Source organism: Lontra canadensis, unplaced genomic scaffold (assembly GCF_010015895.1).
Source record: "Lontra canadensis isolate GAN:19392208 unplaced genomic scaffold, GSC_riverotter_1.0 scaffold22, whole genome shotgun sequence".
Lineage (NCBI taxonomy): Eukaryota > Metazoa > Chordata > Mammalia > Carnivora > Mustelidae > Lontra > Lontra canadensis.
In genome coordinates this window covers 11,341,508-11,357,700 of record NW_022631016.1, presented here as the reverse complement: position 1 = coordinate 11,357,700, position 16,193 = coordinate 11,341,508, and the positions used below count along the sequence as shown (strand labels likewise).

Genomic DNA, 16,193 nt, shown 5'->3' with positions numbered 1-16,193 from the left:
AAAACCAGGTAGAAAAGATCAGCTTTCTACATGTGGAGGTAAATAATGGAAGACCAAAGAAAACGAGGGAGGCTGGAGGAACAAGCGCAGGGGGCAGCCGCATTACATCAAACCCTTGCAGACGCCCCACATTCATCATGTCGTTGCAGCGCTTGGGGACTATGCACATGACGTCCACGGCTCTCTGCGGGGGGAGAAAGCAGACGCACCGGTCAGCTCCCTCGGGACAGCTGGCGTGTCCACCCTCCGCCCCACCCCGAGTCGGGCTCCCTCCTTCCTCCCCCACCCCAGGGTGCGGAGGGCACATCCAGGTGGAGGACAGACCCCTCCTAGGGACAGGCTCCTCCGGGGTAAGATGCTTGGGAGACACTGGAGACAGGGGTGGGGAGGATTAAGTGAGGGGCCTGGGGAGCACAGGGTGGGCCCAGCAGGGGAAGTAAGTACCTCTAATTCTGACGTGTCCAGGCTCGCTTTTTTGGAATACTTGAGGAAGTCCTGCAAGGAGCACAGAGAGAAGGACAAGATAAGGGCAACAATCGCAACAACAGCCACTAAGCTTTTCGCTTGTTCCTGCTGTGCCAGGCGCCAGGCTAAGCGTCTCGGTTGTATGTTCTCGCTGCTTCTCCCAGTAACACGACGCAAAGACACTCTTAGGAGGATTTTGAGCCACAGCAGGGTAGAGTCAACCAAATCTAAGCAGGTACCGGCTCCTCTTTTACTCCACGACGGCTCTGGGCTCCATGGATACCTGGCTTCTAAGTGTGATAACTCAAGGACTCTCCACATATTACAACACTCACTTTCGTCATGGAAAACTGTGTGGCTTTGCCTTTAATTGCATTGACAAATTTAAACCAACCAAGGGCTTCTGAGCTCTGTCAGAGCCAACAGAAAGCAAGAGGCGGGACTGAAATTTTAATTTTACCCAGGACCCCAGGAAGATCAGAAAACTTGAAAGGCCAAGAAAGCCAAGGAAAACCATTAGCATTCAACGATCTGTGATGGTGAAAAAAGTTCACTTCAAGTGACGTTTTGATTCAGAACTTGATGTAAATAAAAAATCGAGGAAATAGTATAAGGTGCTTTATTAGACTTGAAGAAATTTACTCTGAAATATTTAAAATTAGGAATCACAAGACCACTTTAGATTTTTTTATAGGAAAGATTCCCCTCCCCTGCCCAACCCTTCCTTCTCCTCACCAGTCCGGTCCCCTCACCAAACCAACTGCCGACCCCAGAGTCTGCAGCCAAGTGTGCCCCATGCAAAGCCTCACCTTCAGGAGCAGCTGGTACTTCATGATCCTCTGCACTGGTTTGATTAACAGATCTGTGAGCTGCAGCCTGTGGCCCAGGCGCTGCTTTAAGTCCTGTGGTTTTAAAGAAGAAAAGAAAGACGTGTAAGTGCTGCCTTTCAGAGGACAACTGTTGAATCCCTGCATGGGTCAGAAACGCTAACTACCCAGCAGGAAAGGCAGGAAAGGTGTGGGGTGGGGTCAGGGGCCTCGCTGCACAAAATCCAGTCCGGGTGCCACCAGTTTGCAGAATGGCCTCTTCCAACCTTTCAGGGCAGTTTTCAAAATAGTCTCTTTTTGCTTATTTAAAGACCTTCTTTCACTTGGTCTCTTTTATTCATATAAACACATGCTTTATTTTTAGGCTGAGAGTTTAGATCATGAGTTGTTGTGAATCTGTAAAGAGCCTTACGTTCAAAATTGCTTAAAAAAAAAACCCTTATTTTAACAATGACCCCAGTCTTCTGAAGGTTAATGGATACACAATCAGACTAAATTCATACTCATTTCTCTAATTTATAGAAAAGGATTACTTAGTTCCTAGGAAAAATGATTATTTTAGGTTTGGGACATCAACCGTACACAGAAGATACAGAAATATTTGTTTCTTTCTTGGGTCTTACCTCAAAAAAGGTATCAATGTATTCTGAGACAATGTGCTCAGACTTTGGTTTATTTTGACAATAAACTATGTACATGTGCAACCTTCTCTCCTAGGAACGAAAAAGGCAAACAGATGGGTTAAAACAATCGGAAGTTCAATTAGAATATAAGAGCACACGCACATTTCAGCACATACATCAAGGAAATTTTCTTAAAACAAAACTGTGGTTTAGGCCTGTGGGAGTACATTCCAGATGCATGACTAGGCCAGCATTCTGCTTTGTGGCTCCAAAGGCCATCTTTCCTCTTGGCACCCTCAGGTATTTCAAACCCCTTGCCTCACCCGGCAATACAGGGGCAACAAGAGGACATGGTTCTTCATGTTAAAAGGAGAATTACTGCCACCCATCCAAATGGCCCAGGGCTCTAGGACGCCTCGTTGACTTTAGCAGGGAAGAAAAAGCTCTTTTACTTCGGATACTGAAGGCGGGGAAAACGTACACACTGAGCCCTCCCTTAATCCGATGATCCTCAAAGTGTGGTGTGCCCACCCCTAGGGGTCCCTGTGGCCTTTCAGGGAATCCAGTGGGTCAAAATTATTTTCAGACTAATATTAAGGTAAAATCTGCCCCTGTCTTTGTGCTACCATCTCAATGATGTGCAAAACCAGCCAGCACCTGACAAATATTCACGACAGCACATTTGCAGAAGACTGCCAGTTCCACCTCAGAATGTTCTGGCTGCAGCCATAAAAATCCATTTAATTAAAACTCAACCATGGACTATACATCTTTTTAACATTCTTAAGACAAAAGAGAGGTCCACATAACACTTATGTGGCATACGATAGTTGTCTCAAGCAGAAGCACTTGTGACACCGAGCTGTGGGCCGCCATTTTTATTGAAAGGAGGAGGGACACAAACTATATTTATTTATACTTGGGTCTCTGACAGTCATCTTCTTGAACACGAACAAAAGAAGCCTGTTGTTTTCAAGGCAAACCAGCAGTACTGTTGATAATGAAACTCTGAGTTTTCAAGTTTAAGACGAGAATTTTGGAAAACATGGTATCTGCCACTGTGAACTTAACACCTAAAGACTGGTCTAGAGAGAGGGTTGGTGACATCAACAAATCTGACTTTTTGATACCGTGTAACAAAATGTCTCCGTATCTGGAAGCTCTAAATTGTTGAACCAGTATTTTCCAACTGACCAAGGCACAAGTGCACAAGCTAGTGCATGAGTGGAAGCCTGCCTGTGGGAGGCGCTTCCAGTGAAATAGGAAGGCAGAAGTCCACCATAGAGCTTTCCAGATTCCCTGTGGCAGCTAACCTTTAAGATACTATTACGTGGTAGAGTTCCGGTGTAGCATCTCAGAAAACTGCCCATAATTATTACCTGAAAAGAGTATTAAAATACTTGTTTCTTTCTGACTCTCTGCTTTATGAGGATGGATTTTTTTCCATGTATTTTTAACCAAAAAACCATTCCCCAACAGAATGAATGCAGAAGCCGATATAAAAATCCATCTGTCTTCTATTAAGGCAGACATTAAAGAGATTTGCAAAAACGCAAAAACTTGTATCACTAGCTTTTTATAAATGCAGGAATTTTTCCTTAAAAAACCCCATTAATGCTAACACACTTATTTCAGATACACATATATATTTAGCTACTATGTTAAACCCAAACCTAAACCTAAACTGTACGTTTAGGTACATCACTATCGTCACTAAACAACTGTTTGGCCACATATATCCCCAAATGCTCCTGCTTCAAGTCTGCCTCTGGTCCCCCTTCGGACCACTCTGCACTGCGCTGAGCTGCACAGCCAGCTGGGGCTAGGTGACTGAGAAAGCACGTCATTTGTGTGCAAGAGTGGGGCTTAACTCCAATTTGCTGACACTACACAGTTTGATTTGATTCTTAACACAAGCACTTTTGTAAACAACCAGTAAGTTCTCCTTTAATCTGAAAAACCAGTCACTGAACACGATGATATCAGAAGAGAATACAAATAAATAATGTTATTGTACTGACATGTTTAACAAAAAGGGATCCTAGTTTTTCCGGATCTTCAAGGCACTTCTCCAGCTCTCCTAAAAAAAAGCTGGAACAAGAAGAGAAATATTAGAGCCATTTCCAACTCGGCCTTCTGATTTTAGTCAAAATAGTCTGTTGTAACATGAACAATTGGGAAATGTCAAGTATATACTTAAGAAATCGAATGTGCCCAGAAAACATTTTGTTAGGGCAGGAACCAAGAGAGATGTACAGGTGAAAAAAGGCAAAATGAGACGATCCTTTGACCAACGACCTTTCCTTCTCTTAGACAATCAACATGTTTTGTCTCACTTTTCTTAAGGACACAAGCAATAACATATCATGGCTTAATACAGAGAAAAAAAGTTTCAACACAATTGGTCATTTTTATTTCTGAATACTTGAGTTTCATATATTTTTATAGTCACTTTTAGGATGCTCAAATTGAATAATCGATACAAAATACCGAATATGTTACCTCTGCCACTTTTATAACATTTTCCCAAATATCATCCAAAGTAACCTCTCGGTTATATATAGCAGCTCCCATTAGAGACAGAAATCGGGTATGACCGCAGCAACACAAGGGCTGCGGACAAGCACTCTAGCACTTCTGGGCTGCAGTCTCGAAGACACGTGCCCCCCTTAGTTAGTACTCACCCACATTGACATTTATGTCTGGTATTTTATTAACCCACAAACCAACATATCTATTAAGGCCATGTTGAATTTTCTAGCACTTGGGGTTTGATTACAGCTGTGCACACGCTGTGCGGCCCTATCTTCAGGGGCAACTTCTCTGTCTGGTCGTCCCAGGAGCACTGTGCTGTTCCCTCTTTCCCATCACGGCTTCGCAGCCAGACTCGGAGGCGGCAGAATACAGAGGAGCACCAAATATTCCCTTTCTAAAATCAGGTTCACTGTAGGTTCTTGGGAAGTCTATCGTCAATAGAGCGATCAGTTATGCTGTGACTGCAAGTGGCCACTCACTTACCTGTGAGTCAACTGAATTAGACATTAGGGGGATATGAAAATGATGACCCTGTATCCGGGTTCAAGGGTTTTACATTCTTTAAGAACAGATGAATTTAGAAATAATGAAACACTACTATACACACACTCTGATAACTCCTCCTAACGGCACAGTATTTTAGTTTCAAAAGCACATTTATGTATGCTATGTGCAAGGAGAACAGAGCACGTCTGCTTGGAGTGATGAGGTCTAATGGAGAGTGATAATTTGACCTGGGCTTTGAAGGAGGATGGGAGCCCTCTCCAGGCCAAGGGGACAGTGATACACATGAAGACAGTAAAGCAGGTGGCCTGTGCAGGTCATGGGAACCCATCAGGGCTGCTGGAATAGTCCATAACCATATCAGTGGCTGGCATTAAGCAGTCTGCAGATGATTAGTCTTTTAAATTCACAGTAAGGTGACCTGAAGGGGCCTATGTGCTGTAGCACCAGCCTCCATGTGAATCTCCTTAGCAGGATGGGTATGACAAGGTGCTGGGGTCCAATGTTTTGGGCGCAGTCATGTCTGATTTTTCCATTACAATTGTTAGAAAAAATAGTATCTTTAAAACTCTCTAACAGTAATTTGCATTTATTCAAGAGGTGGCTGCGTTCTAATTAGAAACATTTACTGACACTTACTCTACAGAGACAGTGTTCTAAGTGCTTTGCATGTATTAACTCAGTCTCTCTTCATGAAAAACCCCATGAGGGGGGGTAAGACTCTGACCCACATTGTGTAGGTGGAGAATGGAGGCCGGGAGAAGGGAAGCAAGTGGTTTAAGGCCAGGACTGGGCTCTGAACCCAGGCGGTCAGGCTTGGTGATGGTGCTTCCAGCCATCCCCACGGGCACTCCCTGGATGCACCAGCAAGCAGAACAGACTCTTCCCCCCTGCCATGACATGCTACCACAAAACTCCTTGGCACATCACTATTTCTTCTTGTCTTTTTTTTTTTTTAAGATTTACTTATTCATTTTAGAGAGTGTGCACCAGCAGGGGGAGGAGCAGAAGGAGAGAGAATTTCAAGCAGACTGCACGGAGCATGAAGCCTGATGCAGGGCTCAAGCCCAGGACCCTGAGATCATGACCTGAGCTGAAATCGAGAGTTGGATGCTTAATCGCCTGAGCCACCCAGGTGCCCTTATCAGTACTTCCTCTGTACCAGCTGCCTCTGGGAGGCCACACAGGTAATAAAAGGAAGGACACGAACCAATGCACATCCTTTCCCATTTGCCTGCCACAAGGCAGTTTAGCAAGTGGTGATGCTGTGTACACCATCACACATGGCAAGTGTCTTACGTACTCTCTGTGCCAGTCATAAATCTGATGGATGTTGCCAAATACAATCTTGTCCTTTCCTTTCATGTCATCAGGAACGCCATCTTCTTTCATAAGAGCCATGTAGCCCTAGAATTGAATATTTAAAAATAAAAATAACTTTGCTTCACTGAACATATCTTGATCAAGTCATGACTTATGGACTAACCGTCATAAAGTAAAAAACAGACATACACAACTGTCTCAAAACCCAGTATTTCTTTAAAAACAAACAAAAGCTATGCAGGAAAAAGTCCTGCCTGGCACTTGAAATGTCCCACCATACACACTGCCATGACTTTCTCTCCTTGGACTGTGTGGCATTCATAGATCCAAAGTCTTCTAAGGAACTGAAGACATTTAAACATAAATGGTTTCATAAAACAAATCACCTTATCAGCTTGTAAACATTAAATATTTGGCCAGAAATATATTTTCTCTGTTCTTAGCACAATATAAACAGAACTCCTTTTCTTTTTGGATTATTTACATAATTTGTTAAATAAGAATTTAACAGTATTCTTTCCATAAGTGGATTTTTAAATAACACTTGATTAAGTATGCTGCTAAAATGTCATTTCAGCCTCTCGAGTGGGATTCAGCCTATACACACTTAAGTAAGAGTAAGAATTACTCTTAAGTAATTCAAGTGACTTATACCGCAGATACAACGAGCATGCTAAATCTTTTGCTGCACACTTAACTGTGAACGCTGTTACTTTTAATGGAATGAACATCCCCAAAGTACGGTCTTAAATAAATTTATGAAACCAAAGAAGTGGTAAAACTGTATACCATAAAAATCGCTTTTTGATGGGTTGAGTTTATAAATAAGATTACACCCTGGACCTGAATGACCGGGTTAAGTGGTGCTTCTCACAAAGCATCACTTGATGCCTTGAAGTTGTGTGGAAGGCCATGGTTTTGTTACAGCTACACCATGCGTAGCAATTTCTGGGCCATGAATGTGGTGATGTATTTGTTCTGGGGAAAGCATAAGCAGACGGCCTACTGTAGCCACAGGCCAGCTCTGAACCCCGGTGGACTCAGGATGGAACTGATGCCACAGCTAGTCACACTGGACTTCTTCAACCAACGCCGTTCTCAATTCTGCGATGATACCCGTGTTTGTAAATAACCAAAACCAAGATTCCCATGTCATAAATACAATGGCTGGATATAATTTAAAAACTTAATTGTAAAAAAAAGTAATTATGTCAAAGATACACTATGTGAAAAAGAAACATTTAAAAGTGAATACAGATGAAGGTGATTGGCTAAATTTCATTTTCCTGAAACTTGGGTTTTCTTTTCGGGAAAGGATGTCAAAATGTTTTTAAAGCTTTTGAGAAGGTATCAGTGTTAAACTGTCAAACATGATACTCCCTTGACAACTCTTAGGGCTGATGCAGGTTATCAAATCTCTGAAAACATACCTCAACCACATAGCCGAGGTCCCGCACATAGTCACGCTCTGTCTCCACCAGTTCTTGCAAAACATAGCTGGAAAGAGAGAAAAACGAGTGTTTACAATCCAAACTCTTCTCATTTCCTGAACGAGTTCTTCAGCACTTTGCTTTTGTCAGGTGAGACTCCCACTGGGACTGTCCTGTAATCTATCAAACTTGCACAACTGGGTCTCCAATTCTTGAATGTCCCAAATCACTTACAGGTTCATGTACGTAACCCCCAAGAGCTGGGGACTCTGATCACATATATGGACAATCAAGAGAGACTTAGACGTGATTTTTCCAAATAAAGGCACAACATTAAAGGAAGGAAGTTTGTTTTGTTCTGTTTTTAAATGATTACATCATTTTAAGCTGCACTGGACCTACAAGAAAAAACTTTAACTCAGATGTTTAACGCTTTGGGTCTGATCACTGAGCCAAAAGTGTGAGCCTGAAGGTTCATAACTGTTTGCAAGGCCTTTCTGATAAGATAAGAAAATTAGTTGATCAAAAGAGCATAGCACCTCAGCTGGCCTGGAAAAGTCTGTTCGTCTGCTCATCATTCATTCAGCCCCCACAGGCTGGGCCTCTCCCGAGAGCGGCCATCATTCTCGGATCCAGAGTGCACCGGAAAACCGAGTCTCTGCCCTCACACAAGAATTTCCTCTTCTCTGAAGGCAAGGTTAAAATCTTTTGTAGTATTTCTCAGGATTCTCCTTTTCACCATAAGCAGCTTTACTGGAACTGAGAAACACTATCACTAAGGTTATGTTAAAAAAATATTCAAGGTTCAGGACTCGATCTGATTTTATGTTGCTTTCTTTCCTTCACAGGTCGTATGTAATATAAAGCACAGAAGTTTCTCACTAGACGTGACAGAAGAAATTCTTGTATCATTCTTATTTATAACGTGACAGAAGAAATTCTTGTATCATTCTTATTTATAAACAAAGTACAACATACAAATACCAAAAACTGCAGCTACGGGGGAGGGGGGGGAGGCGCCTGACTGGCTCGTCAGTAGAGCAGGCCCTCTTGATCTTGGAGTTGTGAGTTCGAGCCCCATGTTTGGTGTAGAGCTTACTCAAACAAATAACACAACATAAACATAATATAACATAAATAAAATAAGTGATTTCCAACCTCTTAAAAAGGAAAACCCTGCAGCTATGACTTCCTGCACCCTTATGAGGCTCTGAGAGATTCTCAAAGACCAATACAACTACTCCAGGAGCGACCCTGGAGCTCCCCGTCGCATTGATCCAGAGACAGGTCGCTGTTACATGTGTGAAGGTGACAGAGACAGGAGGAAATCTGACCAACGCAGACATGGAAACGTGTCTTACTGCCGTCTCTTTAGGGAGCTGGATTTTCTTTCTTCCATCTCATCAATGGGTGAGGAGGAGGACAGGAGGGAGTTGTCTGAAGGGTTGAAGGAGGGGCTGCTACTGTCTCCCTGGTCAACAAGGAGCGAGCTGGGACGATCCTCCAGTGCCTGAAAGAAAACCAGACCACCAGTCACGTTTCCTGCCTATGGTCCAGGAGGCTGGAGTTAGAATTAGGAAACCTTGTAAGTCAGAAAAGACAGAAGTCCTGATGCTAAAATCAGAAGATCTATGTTTGTGATATTACATGGTATTTCATAACAAAACCCCCGACTATTAACACAAATACTGAGCAAGAGAAGCTGGATAAATAAGGTAAGGCAAAAAGGACAGTCAAGTTACATGCATTAATAAATTCTATTCCTTTTCACCAGATAATTAGAAATAGCCCAACTTGTTGCCATCAGCGCACTCTGCCCCCATATCTGAGGTAACGGGCGTTCCACACGCAGCCCTTTCTCCGCAGTTATGAGGCGGCAGGACCATTGCAGAAGCGCGCAGAACCCCCTCCATCAGACCAGCCTACCCCAGGCGCATCAGCCGTGTCCCCAGCTGGTGGGCTGCGCAGCAGTGTGGGCCATCTCTATTTCAGTTTAGACAGCGTGGGGGCTGCTCTTGATTATCCGTGAAGCCTTGACTCTGCCTTCAGTGCACGCACATTGCCCAGCTGAATGGAGCTCTATCTCTGGACACGCACCACATCCTTGCTCTCTTCCATGGGAAGCAGTTGTCATGCTGCCTCAATGAGGTATCCCAAACTCCCTCTCCTCCACTGGAGTTTAGTTTCCACGAGTGACTGTCGTTAATGCTGTAGTCTGTGTAGAACCTTGAATGAAGCTTTGCAGGTGTTCAACACATCTAAGATGAACCTCGACTTCTGTCCCTGGACTACTGTGACAATGATGAGTGACTGCTTACTTTCTAGTTGGTACATATTAACTATGCTTTTTAACTGAATTCCCAAAGCTCCAACAGGTGTGGGTTATAATATTTTCGAAATTTCTAAAGCACCCAGCTGGATATACAGGATGGTCAAGAAGTATTTATCTAGACGGGAGCTGGGAAAACGTGATTAACTTGCCCTCCAACAAAAAGCTCAATCCAAACCGCAGGAACACTTCATATTCTGCATCAAATCAAAACTCCTAATGCTTGTCCCATTTTTTTCCCCTTAAGAGTAACAGACCAATGCTGACCTCGTCACTGAGCCCTGCCGTGAGGACACAAAGTCTATGCATGTAGTTTTGTTCACCAAACCCACAGAGCTGTGGAAACAAACTAACCGCTGCACTTATTTGGGACAAACAGGGAATAGCGTTCAATGAGAACAGAGCACTCTGTTTTTGAAATAATTAGCTATTGGCCTTTACTGGAAGCAAGCACTTTGCAGGAAGCCTCAGGCTTGCTCTGTGCTCATCGATCACGGAACTCCTCGAGGGGAGGCTGGAGTCTGGAGGTGGAGGGAAGGACTCTATGCACCGTCTCTGGTCTAGATTTGCGAGGAAATAGCTGCTGCTCGTTAGATTCAGTTCTGTTCATTTCGATGGTGATAAAAAAGACAGAAAATAGAGAAGATGTCTCCTGATGTCCCTTTACACAGTGCAGTGAGCAAGGAGGCCAAGCAGTGGACATGGTTGGTGTTAGTGAAGCCCTGGTGTTCGGCTGGCAGGATGGCTATCTGGATGGCCAAGGGTGGAGACGGGAGGCGTGGACCCCGCTGGGGAGCCAGTGAGGGCGAAGAAAGGCTTCCACCGGACAAGCCTTCGGAACCAGAATTCCTGGGACTTTGCAGATTCGGGTGAATTTCTTGTGAAGTCCCCTGGGTTTGGTGGTGTTCTGTGGGCAGGTTTTTGTCAACTTTATTCCCTGGATGAGGACACGTCTGCACAGATAATCCATCTCTTCTGAGGTTAGTTTTGGTAAGCTAACTCATTTGGTAAACTGCTCATTTCATCCAGGTTCTCCAATTTATTTTCAAAGACCTCAACAAAAAGTGTTACAGTGATTTTAATTTCCTTAGTTGGCCCCTCCCTTATAATTCTTGTTTTGTGAATTTGTGCCTCCCCTTCTATTTTCTTGAGGTTACCTTATGTTTATTACTTCTTCAAATAACAAATTTTGGTTTTATTTATTCCATTTTTCTATTTCTCAACTCATTATTTCTGTTGTTTTTCTAGTATCTTTAGATGTTTATTCATTTTTTACTCTTTCTTATGTCTCCCTTTATATTTAGATCAACGAAGAAAAGAAAACCCCAAAGTCAAGTGCAAATGGTCACAGTGGCTATGGGCTTCCACTGTTCAGGAAAGACGTACCATGTTTCCCACACCGCATGGATCCGGGATGTGGAGGTCAGGGAGAGGAGTGAAATAGTTTCCAGGGTGGTTTTATTTTTCGGATCGACTCTGCAGAATTTAGGGTTAGGAGGTTCAATTCCCCGAATATCATACTGTGTAACAGTTGAACAACTTCTTCCCAGGCCAGTAAGTTAGTATGTAGCTTCTGAAGGACAGCCAACTCAGCCAGAGAGGTCACCCACAAGAAAATGAATGTGGATGACCAGGGATCTACAGCGTATGGTAAACGTGCTGCAGTACGTGACCCTAGTTCACATGCATAGAACAGGTGAAAGGATATTAAAATGATTCAGAGTTTTCACAGACAAAAAGCAGTTCTCCTCTGACATCAGAGGATTAGTGACAGGAAATCAACACAGAGCAATGTTTCCCTTGAGCCAGAAAAAGAGGGCAGAATCTAGATTATATTCCATGGACAGTGAGAATGGGATAAGTCCATCATGAACAGCATAAACACGGTCCTCCAATGGGAAAGGCAAGCACTTGTGACTACCCACGTGGATGGAACCTGGCCAGGAGCTGAGGCAACAGTCCTTATGCTGAGTTTACAGCTGAAGGACATAGGCTCAGAGAGCCCAAGTGTAAGTAGCAGTGTTTGAACACGAGTGTATGCTCTTTCCGTGACGGCAAGAGCTTTGTTCCTGTTAACTGAAGGAGAAAACTGAGTAGAAAGAATTGAGTTTCAATTGGTAAAGTTTAATGCCTTGGAAATGACAGGAAGGAATGAAGCAGTAAGAGCTGAAAGAAACCACATCCTAGAGCTCCTCTCCATTTCAAGACCATGTGAATTAACGACAAATGAATCGCAGCCCACTTCAAATGGAATGCAGTTCAGACACAGAATGACAAGAAGGCTGACAAAGGCCACCTCATAACCTTGCTTGGGAAAACTATTCAATTATTAGAATGATTTTAATGATCATATAATTGAGGAGTATAAATGACTGTTTTTAAAATGCTTGAAAGCTCACAGGGTACAATTTGAGTACCCTTTGTTTAGACCATCAATCAAGCTGTCTCAAAGAGACTGCCGGGATGCAGTTTAGCTCAGTTCAAACTGAAAAGATCCTAAACTCTTAACCAGTAGAGTCAAGTTCTTGGGGTTTTCTACCAAGTACTTGCAACCTTCCTAACTTCCAAGCCCATCATGTCGCTTTCAGAACATGACTACCTGGGAAGAAATTCCAGTTATGGCACAGTGAAACAGTCTGAATTTTCCCTGATACAATTCCCACTTGACTGAATCAACCACAGTTTCATAGCAAATGTCAATTCCAGTCTGTTTCATGTGTCCAGGGTCAGTGACAGACAGGCTGACAGTTTTCTTGCTGTCTCTGATGGTTAGAATGATCAGATGATTAAAAAAAATCAGATGACTGATTAGAACCTACGGTAGAAGAAATGGGGATGATATAACATTACCCAGTTAATACCTAATGGAAGGAAGATAAATCTCCTTGAAAAAGTATATTCTTCGATCTGGCAATTCCAATGCTAGAAATTTACCCTACAGATCTAACCACACACACTTAACCAACATGGAGGTTTACCATAGTGTAAAGCTGAACACAACTTTACACACACACACGTATATATTATTATTATGAATTTGTTTAAATAAATTATATAGTATAATCAGGTCTCTGCCCCTTACTGGTTGGTTAAGTTTTTAAACTCTGTGGCTTCAGTTCTGTCATCTATAAGATAAAATGACAGTAATGTGTACTTACCTCAGTGGGCTCTTACTAAGTTAATACAGACACAGAATAGTGCCTGCTATAGAAGAATCCCTCAGTAGATTATCACTGCATCCACCCAATGGACTATAGTACAGATATTACAAAGAACGAAGTAAACCTTAAGTACTGATGTGAGAAACTCCTCAAGATTTATTAAGTCTTAGAATATTAAAAAACAGAATGAATCCTTTTTGAAAAACAGAGCATGGACAAGCACCCTCCCCCTCCCCATAAATGTTTGCACCCTGCAAAGAAAATGTCTCGAGGGAAACATACTGATCACAGTGGTTACCTCTGGAAGACGGACTGCTGGGAGAGGCTGAGGGCTTTTATTTTTGGAGGGGTGACTTAAAAGATGTTAAGTAATACACTGTAAATCCAAATGAAAGATCTCAGAGACAGTGAAAGGAACTATCAACCCATGTGTACCTGCCATTGACCATGGGCACACCTGCGGACCTGAGTGGAATTGACCACACCTGCTAAAATGCTGTCAGCTCTGCAGTCAATGTAGGTGCAAGAACGGATTCATCCTGGCTCCTGAAAGGTGCCTCTAACCCCTGGGATGTCCTGCCTGACGGGCCTGTCTATTTACCTAGGGGCCTTGGGCCACAACAGACAGTCCATGTCAATAGTGCCACTCTTGGTGGGGGCTCTGAGCCATGTGGTATCTGGATTTCTGGAGGCATAGGAGACAAAGCGGAGCCATGCTAGCAGTCAATCTTGTGTATGTGACTGAGCTCAAATAAAAATGCTGAACACCAAGGCTCAGTTAGTGTTCCCTGTTGGGCAGACTCTACATATGTGACATAAAATGATGTCACACATCATTGTCAGGAGAAGCCTGTGCTTTCCACAACCGGATACTTGACCCTGGAGCCTTCCTGCACCCTGCTCCACACACCTCTTCCCTGGCTGATTTTAATCTGTCCTTTGACAGTACAAACCACAACTCGGGCTATCACACCTTTTCTGAGTTCTAGGAGTCCTTCACGCAAATTCTTGAACCTGAGGGTGATGCTGGGTCCCCCCAAACATGCAGCTGGTCAGGAGTGAGGGTGGTCCTGGGGACTCCCCCTCGGTAGCCCTGGGGACTCCCCCTCGGTAGCCCTTGCAGGCACACTGTGCAGATGGGAGCATGACGTGAATGGGGGCACATCCATCCGCAAGCAGCCTCTACGGCAGCTTCCAAACCTCAGACTGTCTGTGGGGAGCCTTACCATCTTGCTTTTCACGAGTTCTTCAATTGCACTCACGAGCTCGGCTGCACTCGGAGTTTCGGAGCTGGTGGGGCGGACTAATAACCGAGAAGAGGCCTACAGAAGAAGTGAAGAGAAAGAGAAGGGGGAGGGGGAATGCCTCATGTTAGTAGCTGGACGGACAGCAAATTCTCCTGCAAGCTCAATCTCTTTTTCAAAGTAATTCCAGACAAAAAGACCACAAGTTTGTCTTTGTTTGCATTTATTTAAAGTCATCCTTTTAAATTTACAATATTCTGACACGAAATACTAAATAAAGCCTGTCTGGGATACATGTGGAAAGCAGACAAAGTCTGTTTTTCATCCTCGGTCATGTAACATCAGAATGCTTTTCAAAGAGGTGACTGGGTGTGGGAGGTTGCTAACTTTAACTTTTGCAACTGCCAGCTAGGAGAGTGGCTAAGCAGGGAAAAATATAGAATCTGATCAGTGTAAGAATGAAAGGCTGGGGGGTCTAATGAATGATCCTTAAATAATCAGGAAACCAAACAGAATAGTAAAAATGGCTCTCTTGTGTTTATGGGGTCAACAGAAAGAAACAAGAAAGAAAAGGAAAGGAACCGGGGGTGCACTGACCAGACAGGGAAGAGGGGGGACAAGCTCACCATTTTCTGTGCCATCCATTTCCCCAATGATTAGTGCAGAGTACAGAAGATCTGTGGCCTCACAAGCTATGAGATGCCATTTACGGCTAGAATCAGGGTGTACAGGGGTTGACAGGAAAGGAATTTGAGGGAGGGGCTGCTGAGTTCAAGTTTCAGTAATTAGCAAACACAGTGTGTTTGCAGATTACTTGTGCCATTGATTAACTGGAAACTAGAAGAGGGGCATAATATGAACCTTGCTTCATATTAAGGACAGCAGAGATGCATGCGACACACGGCTAGCTGTCCTAACGATGCATTTCTCACAGGAGACAGATACGGATTTATACATTCACAACAAGGCTTTTACATGTGTGGATCCAGATATGTGATTTGCAAAACAAATGTTGGTCTGGTCTAATGAAATCTGGAGTATGGGGTGAAGAAAACAAGAAAAAAATTCAAATGGAGAGGTAAGGAAACTGAGCCAAAACAGACACAGAACACAAATCAACGTAATGCTGCAGTGAAAGTTTACAAAAAGAGAAAACAGAACAAAACAAAATATTAGTCACAAGATAATAAACTCTCTGGGAATATCACTACAGATTTTTATAAATGAAGAACTGCTACTGATAATAGCCAATGAGGTAACATGATAACCAATAAATGACTTCAACGCACTGAAGTATACAGTGTAATACAGTCCTGAAATGGAGAAAAATACTCTTACTGGGGGAATAAGTCAACCAGGCCCCTCATCTCACATCAGCTAATCATCCAGATTTACGAAAATTTCAGTTTCCTGCTTTCGAGGAAGGTACAGCTTGGGATGCCACAAAACAGTTTAGGAATTGTCTGAGAAATGACACATTCCCCTTTCCTGGCAAGTCTGCTCTGTGCAGGGGGTGAGGCCCTCTGTCACCTCACCTCAGCTCCCAGAGCGGCTGGCCTGCACCTCACATGTCCCCAAACTCCAGTCTCCAACCCAAGCCACGTCCTGCAGCCAAGCCCCGTGGTGCTCTGACTGTGCACCCAGTGCCACCACGGGGGAGGAGGCGGGTTCCCAGGAGCTGGGAGGTGGCCACCCACGTTAAGACTAAGGTGTGGTTTGCCTCAGCCTCACAGCTGCCTATCACTGGGCCGG

At 43.6% G+C, this 16,193-nt stretch overlaps 1 protein-coding gene across 4 annotated transcripts in view; it reads right to left on the bottom strand.

Moving 5' to 3' along the window:
* Positions 1–16,193, bottom strand: part of TRIO (trio Rho guanine nucleotide exchange factor) — a 223,969-nt gene that overhangs the window by 22,769 nt on the left and 185,007 nt on the right. For 3 of the 4 annotated variants that reach the window (XM_032861881.1, XM_032861883.1, XM_032861882.1), the window contains exons 36-44: positions 14,424–14,519; positions 9,069–9,217; positions 7,708–7,774; positions 6,258–6,361; positions 3,937–4,006; positions 1,916–2,005; positions 1,275–1,367; positions 445–495; positions 107–184 (exon numbers count right to left, since the gene is read on the bottom strand). In XM_032861881.1, coding sequence (XP_032717772.1) covers positions 107–184; positions 445–495; positions 1,275–1,367; positions 1,916–2,005; positions 3,937–4,006; positions 6,258–6,361; positions 7,708–7,774; positions 9,069–9,217; positions 14,424–14,519 — 798 coding nt within the window. Of the gene's footprint in view, positions 1–106; positions 185–444; positions 496–1,274; positions 1,368–1,915; positions 2,006–3,936; positions 4,007–6,257; positions 6,362–7,707; positions 7,775–9,068; positions 9,218–14,423; positions 14,520–14,647; positions 15,568–16,193 lie in introns of those variants that run through there. The other variant, XM_032861884.1, reaches the window with a different exon arrangement.